The 22489-nt window shown below is 37.1% G+C and overlaps 1 protein-coding gene and 1 long non-coding RNA gene across 3 annotated transcripts; one reads left to right on the forward strand and one right to left on the reverse strand.

Moving 5' to 3' along the window:
- Window positions 1-5429: 5429 nt before the first annotated feature.
- On the reverse strand, window positions 5430-10517 carry LOC147530715 (uncharacterized). 2 transcript variants are annotated; one of them, XR_015228382.1, is made up of 6 exons: window positions 10459-10517; window positions 8934-9587; window positions 8463-8500; window positions 6575-6652; window positions 6241-6343; window positions 5430-5800 (listed from the first exon to the last, which is right to left on the reverse strand). It is a non-coding gene; the product is annotated as an uncharacterized LOC147530715 (long non-coding RNA). The 2 variants fall into 2 exon arrangements; XR_015228383.1 differs by lacking the exon at window positions 5430-5800 and adding an exon at window positions 5986-6156.
- A 4848-nt stretch (window positions 10518-15365) lies between these two features.
- On the forward strand, window positions 15366-16178 carry LOC147530716 (18.1 kDa class I heat shock protein-like). Its single transcript, XM_086650928.1, has 2 exons — window positions 15366-15639; window positions 15718-16178. The coding sequence occupies exons 1-2, from the start codon at window positions 15408-15410 to the stop codon at window positions 15987-15989; spliced, it is 504 nt and encodes a 167-aa protein (XP_086507054.1). The 5' UTR covers window positions 15366-15407; the 3' UTR covers window positions 15990-16178.
- Window positions 16179-22489: the final 6311 nt, after the last annotated feature.

The following is a 22489-nucleotide window of genomic DNA, read 5'->3' on the forward strand; positions in this document are numbered from 1 at the left end:
GGAAGAAATTAAGCAGAGGGGGTTAGATATTCACAGTAGGTATTTACTCTGCTCTCTCTCTATTGAATCCAATGGTTAATCCTCTCTAACAAATTCCTCAAAGTTTTCTCAAACTTTCTCGCAACAACAATCAATGGTTAATCCTCTCTACTAATGTTCTATGTTTACCATGTCTTCTCTACATACAATGTCGAGTGGAGTCCCCACGTGTGTTACTGTTGGAAGAAACGGGCACGTCGCCGCAGCGGCAGGCCCGTGGATGACCAAGTGTGGGCTGGGTGCCCGCACTCGGCCACCAACTAATTGGGGCCTACAAAGTATTTAGGAGAGGTGGTTTTATTCTTCAGAAGGACTGTTTTGATCTTTTAAAAGGGCGGTTTTGGTATTTCAAAATGGTTTTATGCAGGATAACCTAATTAGTCAAAATTCTTATTAATTGCTGGGTTCCCAGGAGTAGGGATGTCAACGGGGCGGGTTTGGGACGGGTTACTTCTTTTCCAAGTCCGCCCCATTGGTAAACGGGTTTTACCGTTTCCGCCCCAATAGTTAATCTACCATACTCGCCCCGATTAAAAATTACTTAATCATTACCGACCCGCCCCGCCACGTTTAACATGAAACGGTGCGGTGCGAGTCGGATTTAAACATAAATTTCAGATTTTTATTTAAAATAAACTATATTAATAAAAAATATAGATATTATAAACAAAATTTTATAACAGTTCGGTTTTATTAACTATAAACACTACCACTTATTACATAATATAAAATAGTTAAATTGATGATATAAGATAAAAAGTTTTAGAAACCTATTGTATATATAATAAATAACATATTTAAACGGAGCGGGGCGGGTTTTACTACCTAATCCCAAACCCGCCCCGAACCCGGTAAATGGTTTTATCTTCGTAGCATTACCAACCCATTTAATAAACGGGACGGTAAAACCCGTTTCATTAGGGGCGGGTTCGGGTAAAAACCCACCGGTTCGGACCAAATTGCCACCCCTACACAGGAGCCTTGATTGGAGAAAAACTACTTTTCTCTGTCTTACTTTAATAGGTAATTTTTTCTAATTCCTACTAAATAGGGTAACAAAATTTTTCTAAATATTCGATATTTAGTATACAATTTTAAAAAAGTTTCATTCCATAATCCTTACAAAATTTCCTTCTTCTTATTTATCTCCTTGTTTCTAATTTATTTTGTTTCTAACATCTAAATTAGTTTATCTAAATTTTTATTTCTTTTATATTAGAAAAAAAATTAAAATTTATATTATATAAAACTAGTTCTTCTTCAATATATTATCTTTTTAAGATCAAGGTATTTTGAGTGGTACCATTTTGAGTTTGTCTTTATACTATAATTTTTTACTTTTGATTATATAAGAGGCCCAAAAATAAATTTGGTACTGGGCCCCTCGAATCTCAGCCACGGCCCTGTGCAGCGGCATAGAAGTTTTTCCTCACTTGTGTTAGTTAGGAGAGAAATACGTAGAATAGTGGTAGCAATAAACGAAGTACATAAAGTAAATAGGGGAACAATTTTAACGTGGAAAACCTCCTCAATATGAGAAGAAAAAACCACGGGGCAAATAGTCACTCTAAATCCACTATAATAAGCAATTGAGTTACAAACTACGTCCTCCTTGTTACAATAGAACAAACTATAGACTCAGACTCCAAAAAAATCAATCTCAAATACTAAGAAAGCCTCACAAGAAGAGTAAAATAACTAAGAAATATGCAGTCCAAAACGACTCTAAATTCACTAGGATTCTAGCCACCAAATATCAATCCCGCCATCCAAACACTAGATAAACAAGTCAGGAAGACCTCTGCAAAATTTCAACTCGATAGGAAAATATCACACCGTCGGATTTCTCGAACACCGACGACTGTACGTGCTGAAAAGCTTCAAACTCTGCTGCATATCTGTTCTCAGCATACCTCTTTCTCTCTACTCTCTTGTGCGTTTATAATTGTGTTAAATTCTTATAAATTAGGTTAAGGGTAACATTTATAGACTTCTCCTTAACCCTAATTCCACCCACCCAGAGAAAACCGACTTGGGTCTGAATCCGGTTTACTAAACCAAACCCAACTAGGTTTTCCCACTACGAGGAAAACCCATCAACTACCTCTGGTCTTTTTTCTACTTTCCCATAGGAGGTACCTTCTTGGAACTTGCTATGCAAGTAGCTACCAGAGGTTGAGACTTTGATCACTCAGATCCTTGAATTTCAACTCCATTAAAAATGAGTTTCTCTCAAAGCTATGTTGACCCATCTTTCATAGATGTCATTGCCTTTGTAGAAATTCTTAAAAAAGATCCTTCCATAACATGGAGATAGTGTGGTCTCAGTATCTTAAAAAATCTGAAGGGCATCCATGATTTGGTGAGAATCACAGATGCCTTTACCATCTTTTCTTCTCTTCGCGCTGACAAATATCGTCGGCAAATTGCCATTCTTACTGGCCGATCTTCATTAATAAGGGTAAAAGTGGTATTCAAGTCAAATATTCATATCCAGATACAAATCAATGAAATATTTTCATATATATATATATATATATATATATATATATATATATATATATATATATATATATCTCCATGATATGGATACACTAAAATTAGGATTATTTCTATATTTACGTTAATTATTTTTAACCCTTGTAATTCTCTTCTATTATAAATAAACATGGAGGTATATGGTTTTCCTCAACCAAACCCTAAATCGTTCATGGTATCAGAACTACAAAACTCTAAAGAGTATAGTTGCGATCATATTTTGCTTCAGCTCAATCGGCGGCGATAACCGCTTCCATGACTAGCGTCCGTCGGAATCATAGTAAATTTTTTTTCTCTTTTATTTTCTTCTCTAATTTTTTAATTAGCTTAGTTCATATTTCTCAATAAATTTAGTCAAGGTTTACCATTGAAGTTTTTCGATGGTTTTCAATAAGGTTTCAATGGTGGAGATTCTAGTTATCAATATTATTGGTTATGGGTTTGAGAGATTTTTGTTATCAATGATGGACATACTAGTTATAATGGGGATGGGATCTTCAATCTTAATGAGTTTCGTGGATGAAGTTAAATTGGTGTTCAAGAAAGTTTAAGTTAATTCATTATTGGTGTATGATGAGACATGAAAATGTCCCATCTGAATCTCTTAATTTGGGCTAGTTAGTCCGTTTCGAACAATTACTTTGATGAATTGCTTGTTTCTCTTTCTCAGGTGTCTTTTACGGAATTCGATGTGAAAAACGGATAAAATCGGGAGAAAGACATACGCGTGGCGTTTTGGTCATTTGTGATTCTGGAAATTTTGGTCAGCATTGGTGCTCGGTTGAAAGAAGAGTCGGAGACGAACCCAATGGCGAAAACAGAAGTCCAATCGGAGTTCGGATGAGAGAAATATAGCTAGTCAAATTTGGGATCAAGATTGGTTGACTAAAGGTTTTCACTGACACGTGGCGCGTTCAAGGGAGGCGGCTCAAATTAGTTTCTGGCTACCTTCGGTCACAGTAGGGAGTACCTAGGGTTGTCCAGTGGCATAAGAGCCCATGCACCCAAGCACATTATAATACCGTGTTCCCTGACGATCCAGCGGCCGAAAGCTTTCCTGCCCACATGTCCTCATCACCGACCTGCGAACTGACTTCCTATAATGAAGCGTGGAGCACCTTATCATATCCTTAAAGCCAGCAAAACGACACCTTTATTGGGTGACAGATTTTTTGGAGACTTTTTCTCCCTCACTTTCTCTCTCGTCTCTATCTATCTAACAGGTACTATCAGTTTTATTATTTTTAGTAAGGGAAAGAATCAAACCAAGAAGGAAATATGAGCTGATTCAAGAAGATTGAAACAGAGAGTCGATTGGAAGGGATATTATACAGAGAATAGAAAGAGAAAGATTGAAGATATTAGTAGAAGATAGAGTGTGAATTTTTAGAAACAGAAAGAGAGAGAGAGCTCGGTGAGTATTGATGGTTACAGAGAAGGAAAGATATCTTGATGTAAAGAATCCGAGAAGGAGATTTGAGAAAGGATTTGGAAGGAGATGAAGAATCAAAGAAGGAAGAAATTTTGTAGAAAGAGAAAGATATTTTCTTCTTTCTATCTTCACTAATACTCCATAAAATAGATAGAGGAAGAGATTCGGCTAAGATGGAAAGAAAATCGAGAAAGAGAGAGAGATTCGGCCATGAGATTATAAAAGAAAAAAAGCTCCATGAAGGAGTCATCTCATCTTTGGGGTCCTCTCGGGTTAGACAGAAACGAAGTAGAGAGAGAGAGAGAAGATAAAAACAGGGAGCTCGGGTTTAGCAGAGAAAAACAGAGAAGGAGAGGTTAGAGAGAGAAAACCGATCATCATCATCATCTTCTATCTTTCTTCTTCTTCTTTTGATTGTAACTTTTTAGTGAGAGAAGAAATTACAGAGAGAGAGAGAAAAGAGAGAAAGAGAGAAAGTTAGAGAGAGAGACAGAGGGATATTGTAGAGAGAGAGAGAGAAACAGATTGTCGGTTTTTAAGAAAGTAATTTGATTTTTCGTGATCTTTTGATTTCTCTTGTTAATTTATACTTCTTAGTGAGAGAGAGGAAGATTACAGAGAAAGAGAGAGAGAGAGATTACAGAAAGATTGAAAAAGAGTTGGAGAAAACGAGAAAATATGTGGGAAACTAATTTTCCCACAGAGAAATATTTTCCGGGAAGACGAGAAAATCGTTTTCTCTGAGGGTGCGTTTGGCAGAATTTGGGAAAAACAGAAGGAAATCATTTCCCTAAGGCCCTGTTTGGTTTGGAAATAGCGAAAAAGTTAAGTTTTCTTCCATTCTCTTTTATTATTCACTAGGCTATAGCCCATGCCTTCGGCACGGAACCTTTTGTGGAGCATTTACCAAGTTGCTACCATTTCTTTAAATAAAATCAACAAAACAGTAACTTACATGACCAAGAAAATAGAAAGGTGTTACAAAAAAAAATGTAGATTTCAAATTTTCTCTTGTTTAAACACGAAATAAAACAATACAATGGGGATGTCAAATGAGGGATGATGGTTATTTCTTGTCTAGATATAAATAAAACAATAAAATGTAGATGTCAAATTCAAAATGACCAATCGCTGGTGAATGTTAGGTGGTACCATGGTAACGACGGTTGACGGGTGTGTTGAGGTGCTCAAGTAGAAAGATGTTTGACAAAACACATAGAGCTTATATATCTCCGTTAACAGTCCTCTGCCAACACACTCTTACAACCAGCATTAGTAAACCAAACTACCATAGCCATTGCCTTCAGTGGGACGCCTTTAGAAGCACCCCAAGTTCGTACTAATTGTTTCTCATTTTCCTTTTCATCTAAAAGAATAACCTTCACCAAGATTAGCGGAAACCACAAGTTATACGCATACGTAGCGGAAAGCAATGTATTTTATTTAAAGATAAAGGTGAAGTACTTGGATTAAGAAAGATCAGAACATCAAACCAGATGGCTATGTCAAATCCACAATTGGAAGATGAACAGTTTGACACAAGTTTTTTGGATCAACAAACACAAACACCATATTTTTTTCAGGAAGGCCTACTAACCTCTATTTGTTAAGCTAATAGCCTAGAATATAAAGGGCTAGTAGTTCAAACATTAGGGGATGGCCAGAGATCTTTCCAAACAACTCCTCAAGCCGCTTTGTTTGATTAACATACCCATCCAGACCAGAAGGCAGGAGTTCTTCGGCTGTTTGTCCCATAGTTGCTGCAAACTTCAACTGGTCCCACTTCACAAGCTGTAAAACAGATGAGCAAAAATTGCCCAAAAGAAAAACAATTATCAAACACAATGATGGTGTTATTTTACTTTCTCTGTTTGAAGCTAAATTGCTTGAGACAGACTTGTTGCAGGGTCACAATAATCAGTTGAGTTTATTATAAACTTATTTTAGGTCTGAACCAGTGAACTAAAATCAGATTAGCGAGCCAGATATCCATCTATATTCTGAAATATGATTTGAGCAGAGAGGTTCCAAGATTAAATTCAACAATAGACTAACACCACTAAGACTTAGTTTGCAAATTTCATAGAATTCAACAAAAGAAGATGAAGTATGCCGCGTTTGAAACCAACCTAATAATGTAATCAACCCTGTAAACATAATAAAAAGGATCTCAGTCATGTTAAATCAAGTAACCAACTGGTCCCAAGGAGATATCGAAGGTCTTATCTTACCCCAGAACGCTGAAGGAGTCCTGCTTGTTTAGAACAGTTGTTGCCATTAACTTCGACTTATGTCCATATTTTTTAATGTAATGTAATTGTACCCCTTCGTGACCTGCAAATATTATGTAATTAAGCTCCATGATGGAAAGAGCCAAAGTGTCGCTCAGTAGGAAGTGCACACACGGAGGAGGAAAACAATCTGAAGTCCTCAACTACGTCTCTATCCCTATGTCTTAAATCCATCTAAACAGAAAACTTAAATTCTACAATTTTTTTCCCTGAAGTATAATGAAGTTCTATCTGAGCAATGATATGTGAAAGTCAAGCATAAAAATGCAGCTACCAAAGCCAACCCAGGATCTTCTTCTCTTTCACAAGCAGCTTCTATCTCAACATCACCAGTGTGATTGCGAGCCTGGTCCTGAAAAACATTGTTGCTAATAAATTATTTCTTCAACCAAAACTGCATACATGTGAAATATGACGTGGCATGTTTTTAAATCGAAGGTCTTGTGCTAAAGTTCAGCCGGCGGAACACTAATAGCAACAAAATTAATGGAATAAATAAATTTATACAAATTTAATGTCTTATAAGGAAAAGCTATGCAATGTGCAAAACTTTGATCTTTGATGCCTAACATAGCATAATTGCATAAATGATGAAAACAACAAAAGGGAAAAGAAGAAAGATTATAGAGAAGAATCGAAGAAAAAGAGAGGGCTTAAAGCATAAATGATTTTAACTATTAAGGAAGAGATTTAGGTTTTCAGAAACAAATTAGACAAAGAAGTAAAAGAACTGAAAAAGAAGGAGCTTGATTGTGGAGATATTGAATTACATCATTCCACTCAGAAGGATGAAAGTGATTTTTAGAGAAAAATATTAAAAAAATAATCAAATGAAGACAGGAAAAAAATCTCGCTCGTGAAGTCGTCCAGATAAACCAAATGAGGGTTTCATCTGTTTGGGTATCTCAGAGCATATTTAAATGCAATTTAGAGACGAGTTTCAATGAGGATACAGATATAGTAACTAAATAACTAAAACCATTGAGGGAAAACAATTTATGGTAACATGTATTATATTATCTATTTAATAAAACCTAAAGGTTGATATTAGTTCTGATCTGGGACGGACGACCAAATTTATCTCTATGTTTATACTACGTTTATATAATATTCCTGTGTATTGTAGCAGAAAAATCTTCTAAACTTAAACATGTGTGACCTCCCTCCATTTCTCTAACTGTTATTAAGGTCTAGGACTGACACGGCTTCTCATGTTTATTTCGCTTTGAGAAAGATTGTTATGGTTGCTCATCTATCATCCAATTAAGTTATGAACGGATCCGTTACGTAACTTTAATCACTACTATAGTACAGTGTTATAGTAAGCTTGCTTCTATCTATCAAACTATGTAATGCCTTATCTTGCAGCTATATTGGTGTTCGAAAAAGATAAGTCTGAACTGCTGTGAAACCTTTGTTTGTGGAGTGTATGATTAAGGTGCATTTTTTCTATTAGACATTTCATCAAACACTTACATGACAGCATTAAACAAATTTCTACTGAATCATAATAACCATCAGATATATATGCAAAAATGGCCTTAACATCCATAGAATTTATGAAAGCTGAGTACCAAAGGAGCAACCAGTAGGAACAAACAGAATCAAAGGAGTAAAATAATTATCCAAAAGAACTTCGCAAATCCGTGGACTTGTTCTGCCAAAGTAATGAAGATGATTTTACTACTCAAAGCAAATTCAAAATATGTAAAGGAAACAGTGAAGTACTATTTTATCTCCTTGAAGTTATATGGATAACTTTAACGAGAACAACCGTTGTTGTGCCATTAGCCTGATTGGATAAGTTTATGTGTAATTTATGTGGAATCGAAGATGTCCGTTAATAAGAAATTAGTCTCAAACTGCAAATCAAGAAAAAATCATTCTCATAGGGAAAAATCACATTCCTAGCTAATTAAACATGAAAATGGATCAAGAAACTCATCATAAGAACTAATAATATGAACCGAAAAGAGTTCAAGTTGTAAAATCTGAGCGTCAAACGCAAAATTTATAAGCCCAATAAGATTGAGTAATTGACGTTATCGACTCAACTTATAGTCAATCACATCAAGAAAAAAAAAAGCAGAATGTAAAATCATAATAATCCGACATCCCCCACTTAGAGGCACCAACTATAAGAGAGAAACAAAGAGTTATACCTTTCAAAGAGGAAGCAATGCCAAGAGTCGGACAAAACCTACGATTCAGAATACTACATTAGCTTAACAATAATGAAGACATAATAATGTGGAAGTGTTACTCACATTAGAGTTACACCAATTAAGATCTAAGGCATCACTTGTATGGCTATGGAAGTCTTGTATAGGTGATTCTTTGATACTGAAAGAAGACGTCACTGACTCGGTGCAGCTAACTCATTAGTGGACTCCTCAATTCTTATTGGTCAAGTTAAAAACATAATCGATTTTTCATTTTTACCTTGACATTAATTCAAACTTTTTTCAACCAACAATAACAAAAATCATGAAGAAATTTACTATGTGACACAATTTGAACTTCACTTTCAAATTTGTTCAAACAATTTTCTAAGAAAATATTAGGTTAGAGATAAAAGGAGAAAGCAATTTAACTAACAAACTTAGATCAAAAGATAATTGGAAATGGTTTACCATTGAGAAGCCAGCAAAACAAATAGAGATTGTTGATAGTTGCAGCCAACCTGAAATGCAAAAGAAGAATTACCACGAATTCCTTCAAGAAGGGAAGAAGAAGTATGGTGTCTATGTTTGAAATAAATAACCATTTATGTTTACGACTCTTCGAAGTCAAGGTACATATGTATACTAACAGGAACCTCAAGTTTGATTGCATACTCTAGATTACACTCTACCCATCTTACAACCAATTAGATAAACCTGCAACTTTATCCATCACGTACTCCACAAAAACACGTTTTCCCCAACAATTTGTCAATTGATAAACAAAATGAACAAAAAAACACAACATTCTGTGATACAACAACAGATTGGCTAGGGATGGTGAAGTTTAGTACTCTAACTTCCCCGTCACAAGGCTTAATAACAAAAATACTAAAGTCGACCGTTACACTGTTCATGTGGATTGACATCCTTTCTTCTTATTAATGTATGCCTTCAAAATTTTAAAGAAAGTTGATATACATCCCAAATATGATTTAATCATAATAGATAATTAAAATTTCATTTACGAACCTTATAGCTTTCAGCAGCAACATAAACTGGTTTATTCATGCTGTGAGCCACTAATGAAATTTGGTATGTTCCCATCAAGTTAATAATAAGCCACTGCAGAATCCATAAGAAGCTTCACAAGTATTTTTCTTGAAAAATAAGCTTCACAAGTATTCAATATCAAGAAATTCAAACAAAAGGTAAAACAGTTTGATATTCTGGAAGACACCAATTAGAACATTTTATCGAACAACTGGAAGTCGCACTATATTGAGTTCCATGCTTTCGATTTTGGGACAATGTCTATGCAACGGGGGCAATAAGGGCCCTATAAACAGGGATTGGTGGTGTGGTTCTGGCGTGCATATTTGGTACAGAAGCATCACATGATGATGGCGAAGAACGAGTGACAGATTACGAAGACCACCAAATCCGAAAACTACCAAAACCTCTAGAAGACATCACTACTATTACCTGTATAATCAAATAGTCATTCAAGCTAAACCCAATTTCTCACAACAGCTCATGAATCGAAAACCTCATATGTATTTCTTAGAACGCCTCTTTGCCTACGAATGAGATGATGATAATAGTGATGTTCCATAAAAAAGACACATAAATGACATCGTGGCGTCTCCGATTAATAGTTGAAACTTGATACGGAGATAAGTTTGCATGACCATCAAGTAAACCCCTCATGATGCTATACAACTTCTATAAGAATGTCGTATATTTCGTTAATTTATTCTAGCAAATGCTTTACCCTTCTTGGGTTAGATTTTTGGTTATCGTTATATATACCTGTATAGTAAGATATGCAGACTGAAAAAACAAAATCAACTACCAATGTACATGATTAATGATATTCAAATACATGGAAGTGGTGGAACATTGGAACTGGAAAATCTAACAAACATTTATATTATCCTTTAACCATGTAAAGAAGCAAAATCACTCACATTTCAGCCAAGCATTAGAATGTTACCTGAGTCTGCTTACGAAATTCAATCATTCATCTGTTATTCTCCCTCTGCATATGGAATGTTAAACAATACACAAATTAACTTTTAACAAATTCCCTCACAGACATTTTCTCAAACACCTTAGGTGTATCCAGTTACTTATCAGGAAATTCTCATTATAAAGGAAGTTGGACCAAAAATAAGAACAAAATTCAAAACCATAATCAAATTCCTTCACTAACTACTCAGTAAAACCTTGAAGAAGATTGTTTGTGGAGTCACCTACCAAATCAAAATTAAGATATTCAAACCTCAATCGATGTTATGAAAAAGACACGCACTAATTCTGAGTCTGACCATAAAAAAACGCCCTAGCCCTCAGCTCTACTTGAGAGGAATAGGTAATGATAAAGGGGCTGAGGATTGAGGAATAGGTATTTTGATCATTTGAGCAATTGTTAACTTTGTTTCATTAATCTTCGCCATTGAAACACCTCTGACGGAAGACTAAAAAAAGGAAGGAGGGGGATAAATTGAGAAATGAGAAGATGTGTTGATTGAGAACGGAGAAGATGTATTGGTTGAGAAAGGAGGGGAGGAAGTAGAGTTTTACTGAATCCGACCGTTTGAACCAACGCTGATGTGGATCGGACGGCTGGATTTATCCAAGGGTTTGTCCCAATCAGCACCCATCCACCTATTTTATTATATAGATATTTATTTAAATCTCGATCATGATTAGCTAAGACTCTCCATCTAGGGTTTTACGATGAAACCCATTTTTGATCTTTTAGAGATATAATTTTTATTGATTAACTCTTGATTAATGCTTCATAGTTTAATTCGTTTTAGTTTGATAAATAGATTTTCTTTTCACTATTTATACTTTTCGATTTGATGCATCGTGCTTATGTTAAATCATTTGACGGTTCATGCTTATTAATTGATAAATAGTAGTTTAGAGATTTATTTATTTAAAATAAAATGATTACATTGTTATGTTTTATTCGGTTTTAACGAAGACATCTCCCGGAATTAGGATAGTTCATTATCCGAAATTCTGAGTTATAAAAAAAAAGAATTAACCATTTTGAATATTTGTTTCTAAAAGTGATTTTATGTGGTGGAATCCTAAACCCTAGAATCCTCTCCCCATTTGAGTTCATTTTCATTTCCATTATTTTATTTAAATATTTTATTACCAAAACAAATTTTCAACAACAAAAACCGTCTTACTTCCAAGTCTTAGAATAGGTTTAACTAGTCTCTGAGGAACGAACCGGTCTTTCCGGAAATATTACAACTTGACACCCGTGCACTTGCGGGTGTAGACCTATTTAGGGTAACCTTTCTAGGCCCATCAGTGTAACAACGGTAAGAGAAAAAAAATGGTGGTTTTAGTTTTCTTTTTAGCCGATCGATAATATCGGTCGTCGTTGTTTGTCGTCATTTGGAGTTTAAGGTTGGTGCCTCCTCGCTGGCATTTTTTTGTCGGTTTGTCTTCACAAGACAGACGTCTCGTGTTGTTTCCAATAGCCTCTGAACCAGAGTGGTTATGCTCACCAAGTGCCACCTTTCTCGTTGTTACTATGTCATGTTTGTTCGTTATTACTACCGTAATATTTATACCGATCTACACAAAAATGCGTGTTCATGAACCAATTCCATGATTGTCTTTATGAAGAATACGTCAAAGAATCGTCTTATCAAGTTATTTACAAATTGAACTTTCGGTTTGATCTTCGTTCAATTAGCGAGAGGGTAATAAGAGTAAAAGTGGTATTTAAGTCAAATATTCCTATCCAAGATACAAATCAATGAAATATTCTCATATATATCTCTAAGATATGGATACACTCTAGAATTAAGATTATTTCTATATTTACGTTAATTACTTCCTGCCATTGTGATTTTCTTCTATTATAAAAAAACATGAAGGTATAAAGTTAAGGGTTATTTCCCTAATGGCCCCCAACTTTGTGACCAGCTTCCCGCCTGGCCCCCTACTTTACGAGAAATACCCATATGGCCCCCTTCCGTTATAACACCGTCACTCTCTCTCCTCCATCATGTTTTCTCTCTCTGCCAAGTCACCCCACATCATCTGTTACGCCACCTCATCATCTTCCCCGGCATGGGTCGCCGGCCGGCCAAATTTCCGGCCGGCGACCTTCAATTTTTTTTCTCTCTCTCTCTAAAAAGAATATTTTTTTTTGTTATTCTCACCTCACTCTCTCTCTAAACTCCGGCGAAGGGACCCCTTCGCCGGAGTTTAGAGAGAGAAAAAAATTTGAAGGTCGCCGGCCGGAAATTTGGCCGGCCGGCGACCTATACCGGAGAAGATGATGAGGTGGCGTAACAGATGATGTGGCGTGACTTGGCAGAGAGAGAAAACATGATGGAGGAGAGAGAGTGACGGTGTTATAACGGAAGGGGACCATATGGGTATTTCTCGTAAAGTAGGGGGCCAGGCGGGAAGCTGGTCACAAAGTTGGGGGCCATTAGAGAAATAACCCTAAAGTTAAATCTTTCATTCATGTTCTCCTACACCATCTCCGCCAACAACTACCACCTTTCTCTCTCCCCTTTCTTTTTTCATTATTCTCTTATTTCCCTCGGGTTGTCTTTTTGGGACAAAGTGATGTGGCGACTAGCCAAATATAACGACAAAAAAATGAGGGAATGGTCCAAATTTTCAGCCTTCAATACGCTTACAGCCCAAACAAGGACCGAAATGCGTTTTAAGTCCAAATGTCAGGACAACTAAGAGTTTTCAGGTTTTTAAAATTTTTTATACCTGTTTTGCCCCTCCCATGGAAAGCTGGTTCTTACTGTTTCCTTCCTGACGCGTTCAGTGACTGATGGTGAGGGAGCATTTAATTTCTCTTTTTTTTTGTTTCTCTCTCTAAAACCTTTTCAAAACCAGTTTTTGGATTCAAAATTTGGAACTTTTGGAGCAGTTTTTGCCGAAAATTAAGTCTCCCGCCCAGATTTTGGAAGATTTTATCTTTCTTCTATCCTCTTGTTCTATTTATACATCTCTCTAAATCCCGCAAAATCTCACCTAAATATCTCTAAACCTTCTCTTAACTGACTATTTCTTTCTCTAGATTATCGAAAAACAACATCTTTCTCTCTAAATATATCTAAATCCCGAAAATACTCTGTTTTTTTGTTTCTCTCTCTAAAACCTTCTCAAAAACGCTGATTCTTTCTTATTTCGTTCAAATTTTGAAAATTTGGGATTAAGTTTTGGCGAAAATTAAAACTCCAGCCCAGATTTTTGAAAGATTCCATCTAAAGTAATTAAGCCCCCCACCCAGATTTTGGAAAGATTTTTGAAATCTGGAATATTTTTTTTTTCTTTCTCTCTCTAAATTTTTTAGAGAAAAAGAAGAAGAAGATATATAAATTTTGTATCTATATATAAATATTTCGAAATCGATTATATTCTTGCCATCATCTCTATCTTTTTGAGAAAAGGAAAGTAGTAAGATTGGAGAGAGAAAACATGTTTAAACAGAAATAAAACGAATAAAAATAGGAAATATGGGAAGAGAAAAATCTGGAGAGAAAATATGAAAAAGGAATAAAATTTAGAGAGAGGGAAAATAGGAAAAATCTAGAGAGAAATTCGGTGTCTATTACATAACCCAACAAAATTCCTAGTAAATAAAACAATTCCCGGTGAACAAGTCAATTTCGAGTACAAAAGTGTCTAGTATACAAGAAAATTCTTAGTAAATAAAACAATTCTCGGTAAACAAGAAACTTTCCAATACAAAAGTGTCTAGTACACAAGAAAAATTTTCGTAAACTAAACAATTTCCGGTAAACCAGAAAATTTCCCAACACAAAAGTGTCTAGTACACAAGAAATCCCTAGTAAATTAAACAGTTTCCGGTAAACCAGAAAATTTCCCAACACAAAAGTGTCTAGTACACAAGAAATCCCCAGTAAATTAAACAGTTTCCGATAAACCTGAAAATTTCCCAACACTAAAGTGTCTAGTATACAAGAAACCCCCAGTAAATTAAACAGTTTCTGATAAACCAGAAAATTTCCCAACACAAAAGTGTCTAGTACACAAGAAATCCCCAGTAAATTAAACAATTTCCGTAAACAAAAACCAATCTGGAAAAAAATTGAGAGAAATTAGTTAGAAAGAAATTCGAAATTAGTTAGAAATTGGTTAAAATTTGAGAGAAATTAGGAATTGGTTAAATTAATAAATCTGAAAAATTAGAGAGAAAAATTCGAAATTTGAGATAAGAAACAAATCTAGAAAAAAAAATGAATATTGAACCAATCTGGAAATATTTGTTTAGATTGAAGAGAAAATTTTGAAAAGAGAGGAATTTGTTGAGATTGGAGAGATAATAAGAATTAGAGAGAGAGAGAGAAAATCTAAATTAGTTAGAAATTGGTTAAATTAGGAGAAAAATTAAGATTTGGTTAAATAAATAAAGAGAAATAAATCTGGAAAGAGAATTAGAGAGAGAAAGTAAAACAATAGAGAGAGAAAGTAAAATGCGGAGTGGAGAATCCCGTGATTTTTCAGAGTGGCAATTCCGTAAATTTCTGGATGACAGCTTCCGTAAATTTGATGGAAAATCGAGGGGTCACGTTAATTTCGCGTGGCTCTCTGACCTGTTGGACCTAATTCGCAATTTTGGCCGATTTTAGTTTGGGTTTCAATTTTGGGCCCAGTTTTGGGCCGAACGCCCATTCCCTCGTATAACAAAGCAATGCTACACGCTTGGCAAGTGAAGAAGCTCACATTTTTGCCACCATAACACTCACCTCTCTACCAACGTGTCCAACAACAACGCCCACGTATCCCTCAATCTTTCAATTTGCTTTCCACGTATACACCCAAATTATAAACCCAATGAACATTCAACTCCTTTTTCTCTCCCTTTGTATCCATAAACAAATTGGCAATTAACGTTGAGGTTGAGAGACAGAGAAGATGACTTCACTTGGACCATGGTTCGGAGGCGGTGGAGACAGTGGTAGTTATGGTTACGACTTCGGTTCCCCATTTTCTAGTGATATTTGGGACTTTGGAAATCGCAATCTAGATTTTCCAGGAAGACGCCAAGGTGGTGGCAGCGGCGGCGATCCCGCCTCCGTCATTGCTCGCACCAACGTTGACTGGCGCGAAACCAGTACAGCTCACATCTTTCGTGCCGATCTTCCCGGTAATATATTCCATTTGTTTAATTCTTCCTTGTGAACTCTTGATTAGTAATTTTTTATTTATTTATTTTTACATGAAGGGGTGAAAAAGGAAGAGGTGAAAGTAGAAGTAGAAGATGGAAACATATTACAGATAAGTGGAGAGCAAACAAAGGAAGAAGAAAATGAGAATGATAAATGGCATAGATTTGAGAGAAGGCGTGGGAGTTTCAGGAGGAGGTTTAGGTTGCCGGAAAATGCAAACGTAGAGGAGATTAAGTGTACTATGGAGAACGGAGTTTTGAATGTGACGGTGCCAAAGAAAGAAACTGAAGCTCCACCTAGAAGACTTAGGAGTATAGATATTATTTAGGTTTTAGTTTGTGTAGTGTGACTATGTATATTATATATATGTACGTGTGGTATGAAGAATAAAAGTAGGTCATGTGTGCTTTAGTTTCCTACTTGTTGTTTTGATCCATCCTATATGTTTTGTTGTTTTTATAGGATGTTTTTCTCCTTATGTTCTAGTAGTTGGAGATAAATGTTTTATTCAACTTCAGACCTTGTTTTTGTTGTTTGCAACATTTTTCACTTCGCATGCATGGGTGATCCTACGACCGAGATGTTGGGCGCCTTCTATGGTAGATCCGTTGGTCGCACCTTCTATGGGTGATCCTACGATCGAGATGTTGGGAGCCTTCTATGGTAGATCCGTTGGGGGATCTAACGGTAGGTGTTCGAGGCATTGGATCTAGATAGATCTGTTTGAAACATCCAATCGTTTATAGGCATCTATACTTCTAAATACCATGAGAATTGCGCAATCAAATTACATTATTTTTTAGTATTTTTTTGAGTATTCATATTCAAACATTAAAGTTTAAGGATCATTGTTCTGAAGTTCGTATTGCTTACAAAGTTCGACAACCTATCAAAACTAAGAGGTACTATATTTAACTTGATAGGTAATCAGTTTTATCCTAGAAGATCCATCATCTTGGAAAATGTCTATCAAGGATCCTAAAACAGAGGAACTCATAAGTGTTAAAGATACGAGATGACTCCAAAGAAAAACTCTAAATCTGCTAATTAGGAAAGAGTAGTCTCAATTCCAGATGGTGGATCTCAACCGCTCATCATCACCGTCTATCAACAGTCGGTCAAAGCAGCCTATAAAAAGGGCATCAAAACCCCTTAAACAAGGTACGATATTCCAAGGTTCATTCAATACTCAATCTTTTGACTATAAGGACAATCTAACTGTCTTGAGCGCCGAGAGGTTTCTGATCGCTCCTTGTAGGTTTTCTCCCCAGGTTATGAAGAAGCAATAGCGGGAGCGAGACTAATCAATGAAGTAAATTCATTCATCAAGGCGTGATCCAACATCAAGTAATCTTTTATCTAACTGATACCAAAGTGACAATTTTTGATATCAACAAGATCAACCCAAAAAACGCATCTATATCCAACTGCCCAAACCTAAATCGAGACCTTATCCAAAGCTGAGAACCACCTAACCCAAAACATCTTCCTTATTTCATTGATTTCGAACCCATCCCTAACCACCTCATGGATACTTCTTATTGTAGGGTCATGATCTCCTAGTGTTCTAAACGGAATCTCAGACATCTAATGTCTAACACTAGTTTCTCCATGATCTCATGCATAAGACAAATATGAACTAAGAGGTTTAGTGAATTACCTTAATCGCTGAATCCCACAAACTAATATGATTGATTTCTCGAAGACCAATAGCTCCAATTGTAGCTCCTTTACTTGAGATGCCCGAACAATCAACTTGATCTCCCACCTTCAAGTTAGCTAGAACTTTCGGTAGTTAGTATAGGGTTATGGAGTAACTTACTAGTGTTGTATGCAGATTAGTTTGACATCCAATGTCAAACACTAGTATTCCCAGGATCATCATGCATAAGCTAGTAATCAACTAAGAGTTAGAGATTACCTTAATCGCTAGTTTTCCCTCGAACTTTTCCAATCGCTTTTAAAAGACCAAGAGCTCCAATTGTAGCTCCTCTACTTGGGACACCGAATGGTCTACTTAATCTCCCACCTTTTTATTAGCTAGAACAACAATGGTGGTTTGATAAGAAGGACTCCTTCTTCTTTAATTGACTAGTTGATAACTTTTGGGAATTAGCTCACTTTCTCTTCTCTACTTGATGTAGTAGAGTAAGAAAGATCGTAGAGAAATTCAACACTTTATTCAAGTCCCTAAGAGACCTATTCTTTAGAAGTTCCATAAAAGCCCTTTTGAATAAGTTTTAAGGAAATAGTCAAAAATAGAAACTAGTTTTTATTCTTTGATTCCCTTGGTGTGTGTTCGTCCAAAACATGCCAAAATTAGCAGATCTGACCTTCCCCATTAGGGAACCGGCCACCCAAATATGGCCCCAATCCGGGCCCAAAAAGTCACTTTTGTTCCCGACCCAAAATCCTGCTTTTCGGGCTTTTTGTGCTATCGTTACCTAAACTTCTTTTAGGCCTATGAGACATATTTATTGGACTCTCCCATGATTATTTATCTCATTCCCACTAATCATAACATCCGATTAAATAGCCATTCTTATGTGTAACCCGATGTAGGATCTGGTCAAAGTTAGCTGCGAATTACTTCGTAATTCGACGATCGTAGTTGGTTTCTAGCTAAACATTACGATCCTAAACCAACCGGACTTGATGATCTTCTTCATCAATTGTCCTATCTGACAAATTGCTCGCATTGCATTCTTGGTTGAAGGACATCTCTTTCAAGGACATCTCCTTTACAAGGAATATCTTTCAGACTCCCACTTGTACTTAGTTCAAGTGCAATGCTCGATTCCCTTGTCAATTTGTCTCCCATCTGCTACGTCATGTCTTTTAGACTTTCTTGATCCCGAGTACAACTGTCAAAGACAAATGATTAACTTTTAATCCATTTGAGCGCGACCACCCATTTTCAGTTGCTACTCATCAAGTGGCCATGAGACACGTTTTCCTAATGTAATTAGGATGACACTGTCTATTTTTGTGCTCCCACTCAACTTCATGTCAATCCTGTCTTTCCCAATATCCGCTTTTATAACCTCTTTTGACGGCGCGGAGTTTGGCAGAACCAAAGTCAGACATTCCTTACATAAGATGAGTGAAACACTCATGTTCTGAGGAATCTCTCCAATCTTGTGAACGAGAAGTTTTGACGTTCATCACGATTGACGTACTTCTCATTTGAGGGTTATTCGGTGTATATTCCCAATAGTACACCCACGTAGTCGTTTCGAATACTCCTATTCTTATAGCCCATGAAACTGCGCTATCTCATCGAGTCACGTGTTTGTCTTCCTGAGTCATTGTTGTCTATGCAACGACCTGGACTAGGGAGATGATAATTAAATATTCCAAGTTCACTTAATAGGATTTCATTCATCAGATTACGTGTCTGACGAACTTATTCAGAATGTTTTATTATACGCAGACTGTCGTTTAAATAGTAAACCAAATTTAGACGACTATGAAATAATTAACTTATTTCTGATAATAAGAGTTTGTAAACTTGAGCCTCTTCCGAAAAATACTTTTTACCAGCTCAATCTACTAATCAAGGTTATTCTCCGAATATACCTCATGCCTTGGACACTTAGTATGAATCTCATACTTTTATCTTAGGTGACAGTTTAGTTGACTACGGATGTAGTCCGATTAAACTTTGCATATCAACAAATCGAAGGTCGATTTCTTTGATTTTCCATTGATAGTGTCTAGTGACCCCTTACTAGAAATAAGGCTTTCATTCTTTCGTTTGTAGAGTCTGCAACAATTCCCGGCCATAAACACTTTCTGCCTACTTTCTTTCCATGTCTGGAAGTTTGCATTGACATGTTCAACTTTCTCTACTCTGACTTTTCCTAGCCTTTCAGGATGTCAGTTGTGGTTTCAGATTGTCTTATCTGAGATCGGATGTCAACATCTCTTAATACTCTAAGTGTTCACGATGTCTTGGGCAAATGCTAAATCATGTCTCACATGACCGATCTTATGCCTACAACATAATTATCTTTCACATGCGTGCTTGGTCACCAGAGTTTCCCGAATCTGAGTCTTGCCTCGCTATCTGCCATGAGTTTGGGTCGAACATCTCTTTCAGAATCTTTCGTATTCGGACTTTTAAGAATCCCAAGCTTTCTTATCTTAGTCCTATCATCCTTTGGTCTATGCTTATAGACCATTGATGCCTAAAACATTTTCATCCATTGTGGTCCTCTCTTAATTGATTCCAACATCTCCATGTTGTTCTTAATTCTTGTGTGTACACTGCAGAACAGACCTGAAAAGAATTTCTCCCACTAATCTTCTTGAAATCCTGCGTTTCAAGATATTCTTCGTTCTCTAAGAATCGAACGACTTTGATATCCTCTTTTGAATCGAAGAATCCAACTCTAGCTTGCTTCATCCCTTGGTGGATCTTCCGAAGCATGCTTGTCTACTAGTCACCAAAGTCGAGACTTTTCGACTTCCTTGTGTTTAGTTATGGACTTTAAACATACACTTATGTGGATTTTCGTCTAGTTTGGGAAATGTCCATGTTTCCATCCTTCTCAGTTTTCTTCCTTGAAAACTAATTTCTGTCCAATGGTTTCTCTCTTTATTGCCCAATTATCAAGTTTCCGAGGAAGGATTCCATAAGACATTGACTCCTAGTCAATTATCGAGTTGGTTTCCGTCTCTGCGCCGGTCTACATTGTTTATCTTTTATTAGTAAAATTTCAATCTTCTAATCTTGTAGATAAATTTTAAGGACCTTTAGGTTAAGCACAACTATTTGAAATACTCTCAACTCCTTGAGATATTCCTATTTTGAGCAACTTTCAACTACTTGAGAGTTCTCTCGCGAATCTCATTCGCTTTGTGAGGTGGCTACTACTGTTTCTTTACAGCTTTTTTCCTCCCACTATTTTGTGGCCCTTGGTCGAAGAAGATTCGACTCATTCGATTCTTTCTCCCACTTATCCTACTAATAATCCTTTCGGAGCAATCTATTAGGATGATACCATCATAAGCAACAAACAGTTTGTTCTCTTGATCGGTTGTGAGAAGCCCAAACTTTCTTCTAAAGAAATTACGTCATATTTGATAATTTATGCCTTGTAATCCTTGTACATAGCCCTTTTTGAAGACATTCATCAAAAACAGCAGCTTGGATAATAAAAACAGAGAGGAAAGAAGAAGGGAACAAATATAGGTTTCAATTTTAGAAACCCAGCTGGCCAGACCGGCCAGGACGCGTCTGAGACTGGGTGGGACACGGATTGGAAATTCCAGTCAGTGAAGGACCGGGATTCCTAGTTCAACTCGGATTAGAAGTCTGAGACAAGAAAGTCTCGGACATCCCAGCGCGTCTAGGACTCGTCTGGGATATCCTAGTCCAACACGGACTAGGATAGTCTGAGACGGTTGCGTCTCGGACGCTCCAGGCACGTCTAGGACGCGTCTTGGAATCCTAGTTGGTCTCGGTCTAGGACCAAGACCCTGGACGCAAGTCCAGACACATCTAGGATGCGTCTGGAGCGATCGGATGCATCTAGGATGCGTCTAAAAGCTACCAGACGCACCTAGGATGCGACTAGAGCATCCAGATGCGTCTGGAGCGACCAGAAGCGTCTAGGACGCATCTGGATGCGTCCAGAGGCATCTCATCCGAGATGCCTATGCCGTCCGTGCACAGAAGCGTCAAGGACCCGACTGTGATGCACCAACGCATCTCGGACCATGCATCCGAGACGGCTTACGTGTTGTCCCAACCTGAGACGCGTGTAGGACGCGTCTTACTATTCCAACACCTCTCGGACTTGGAGTCCGAGAGGGTGCACTGATGACCTGATGGTCTGGATGCGTCTAGAACGCATCCAACATGCATCCATCAAGCATCCTAGGCATCCCATCCGAGATGCCTATGGTCTGTCTGAAGGATATAATGCCTAAGTCTGAAGGAATGGTATCCTTCCGAAGGAGCGTCCTTCGACCAAGGATGCAATGTGTACAATTTGGCGAATAGGATCTTAATGACCTTACTTGGAAGATCATTAGTCCGGTCCAATTAGGGGTCGTAATGCTTAGCTAGAAGCCAACTACGATCGTCGAATCAAGAGTTGATTCGCGGCTAACATAGACCGGATCCTACAAGGGTTACACATCAGAGTAGTGATTTGAACGGAGAGAATTGACTAGATGGATAATGGAAAATAAGTGGATTGGACCCATTGTTGGTAAGTCCTGAAAGATTCGGAGAAGTCCGAAGAGATAAACATGTCCGGGCCCAAAAGGGAGGCCCGGAAAGGCTTTAGGTAGGCCGGCCATGTGATGGCCGACCTAGGCAATAGGGCCGGCCATGTGATGGCCGTCTAGGCCCTAAGTGGGCCGACCATGGAAGCCCATAAAGGGCTATGTTGGCCGGCCACTTTAAGTGACCCAAAGGAGGGTATTTTGGGTGTTGCCTTATAATTAGGTTTATGGAATCCTAGTTTGAGTCTAATACCTCTTCTAGGGATTTCTATATATATACCTAATTATACAATCTAAAGAAAGAGCCAACTTGTGTGATCTTTTCTGAGTGTCTGAAAGAGTTTCAGAATATACATCTCAGAGAGAGAGAGAAAAAAAAGGAGTTTTCTCAAGTATCTAGTCAAGAAGAAGGAGTTCTTCATTTCAACCTTCAAGAAGGTCCTAGCTGACTGAAAGGAGGGAGTTCAAGTCATTACTCGGTGTCTCAAGTAGAGGAGCTACACTTGGAGCTCTTATCTTCCGAATACTGGTCGGGATTTAGTTCGTGGGAAAGCGATTAAGAGGTAATCATCTTTCCAATCTAGTTCATTG

The sequence above is a fragment of the Eschscholzia californica genome, unplaced genomic scaffold, assembly GCF_041429995.1.
Source record: "Eschscholzia californica isolate CP2 unplaced genomic scaffold, dmEscCali1.0.p SCAF_6, whole genome shotgun sequence".
Taxonomy (NCBI): domain Eukaryota; kingdom Viridiplantae; phylum Streptophyta; class Magnoliopsida; order Ranunculales; family Papaveraceae; genus Eschscholzia; species Eschscholzia californica.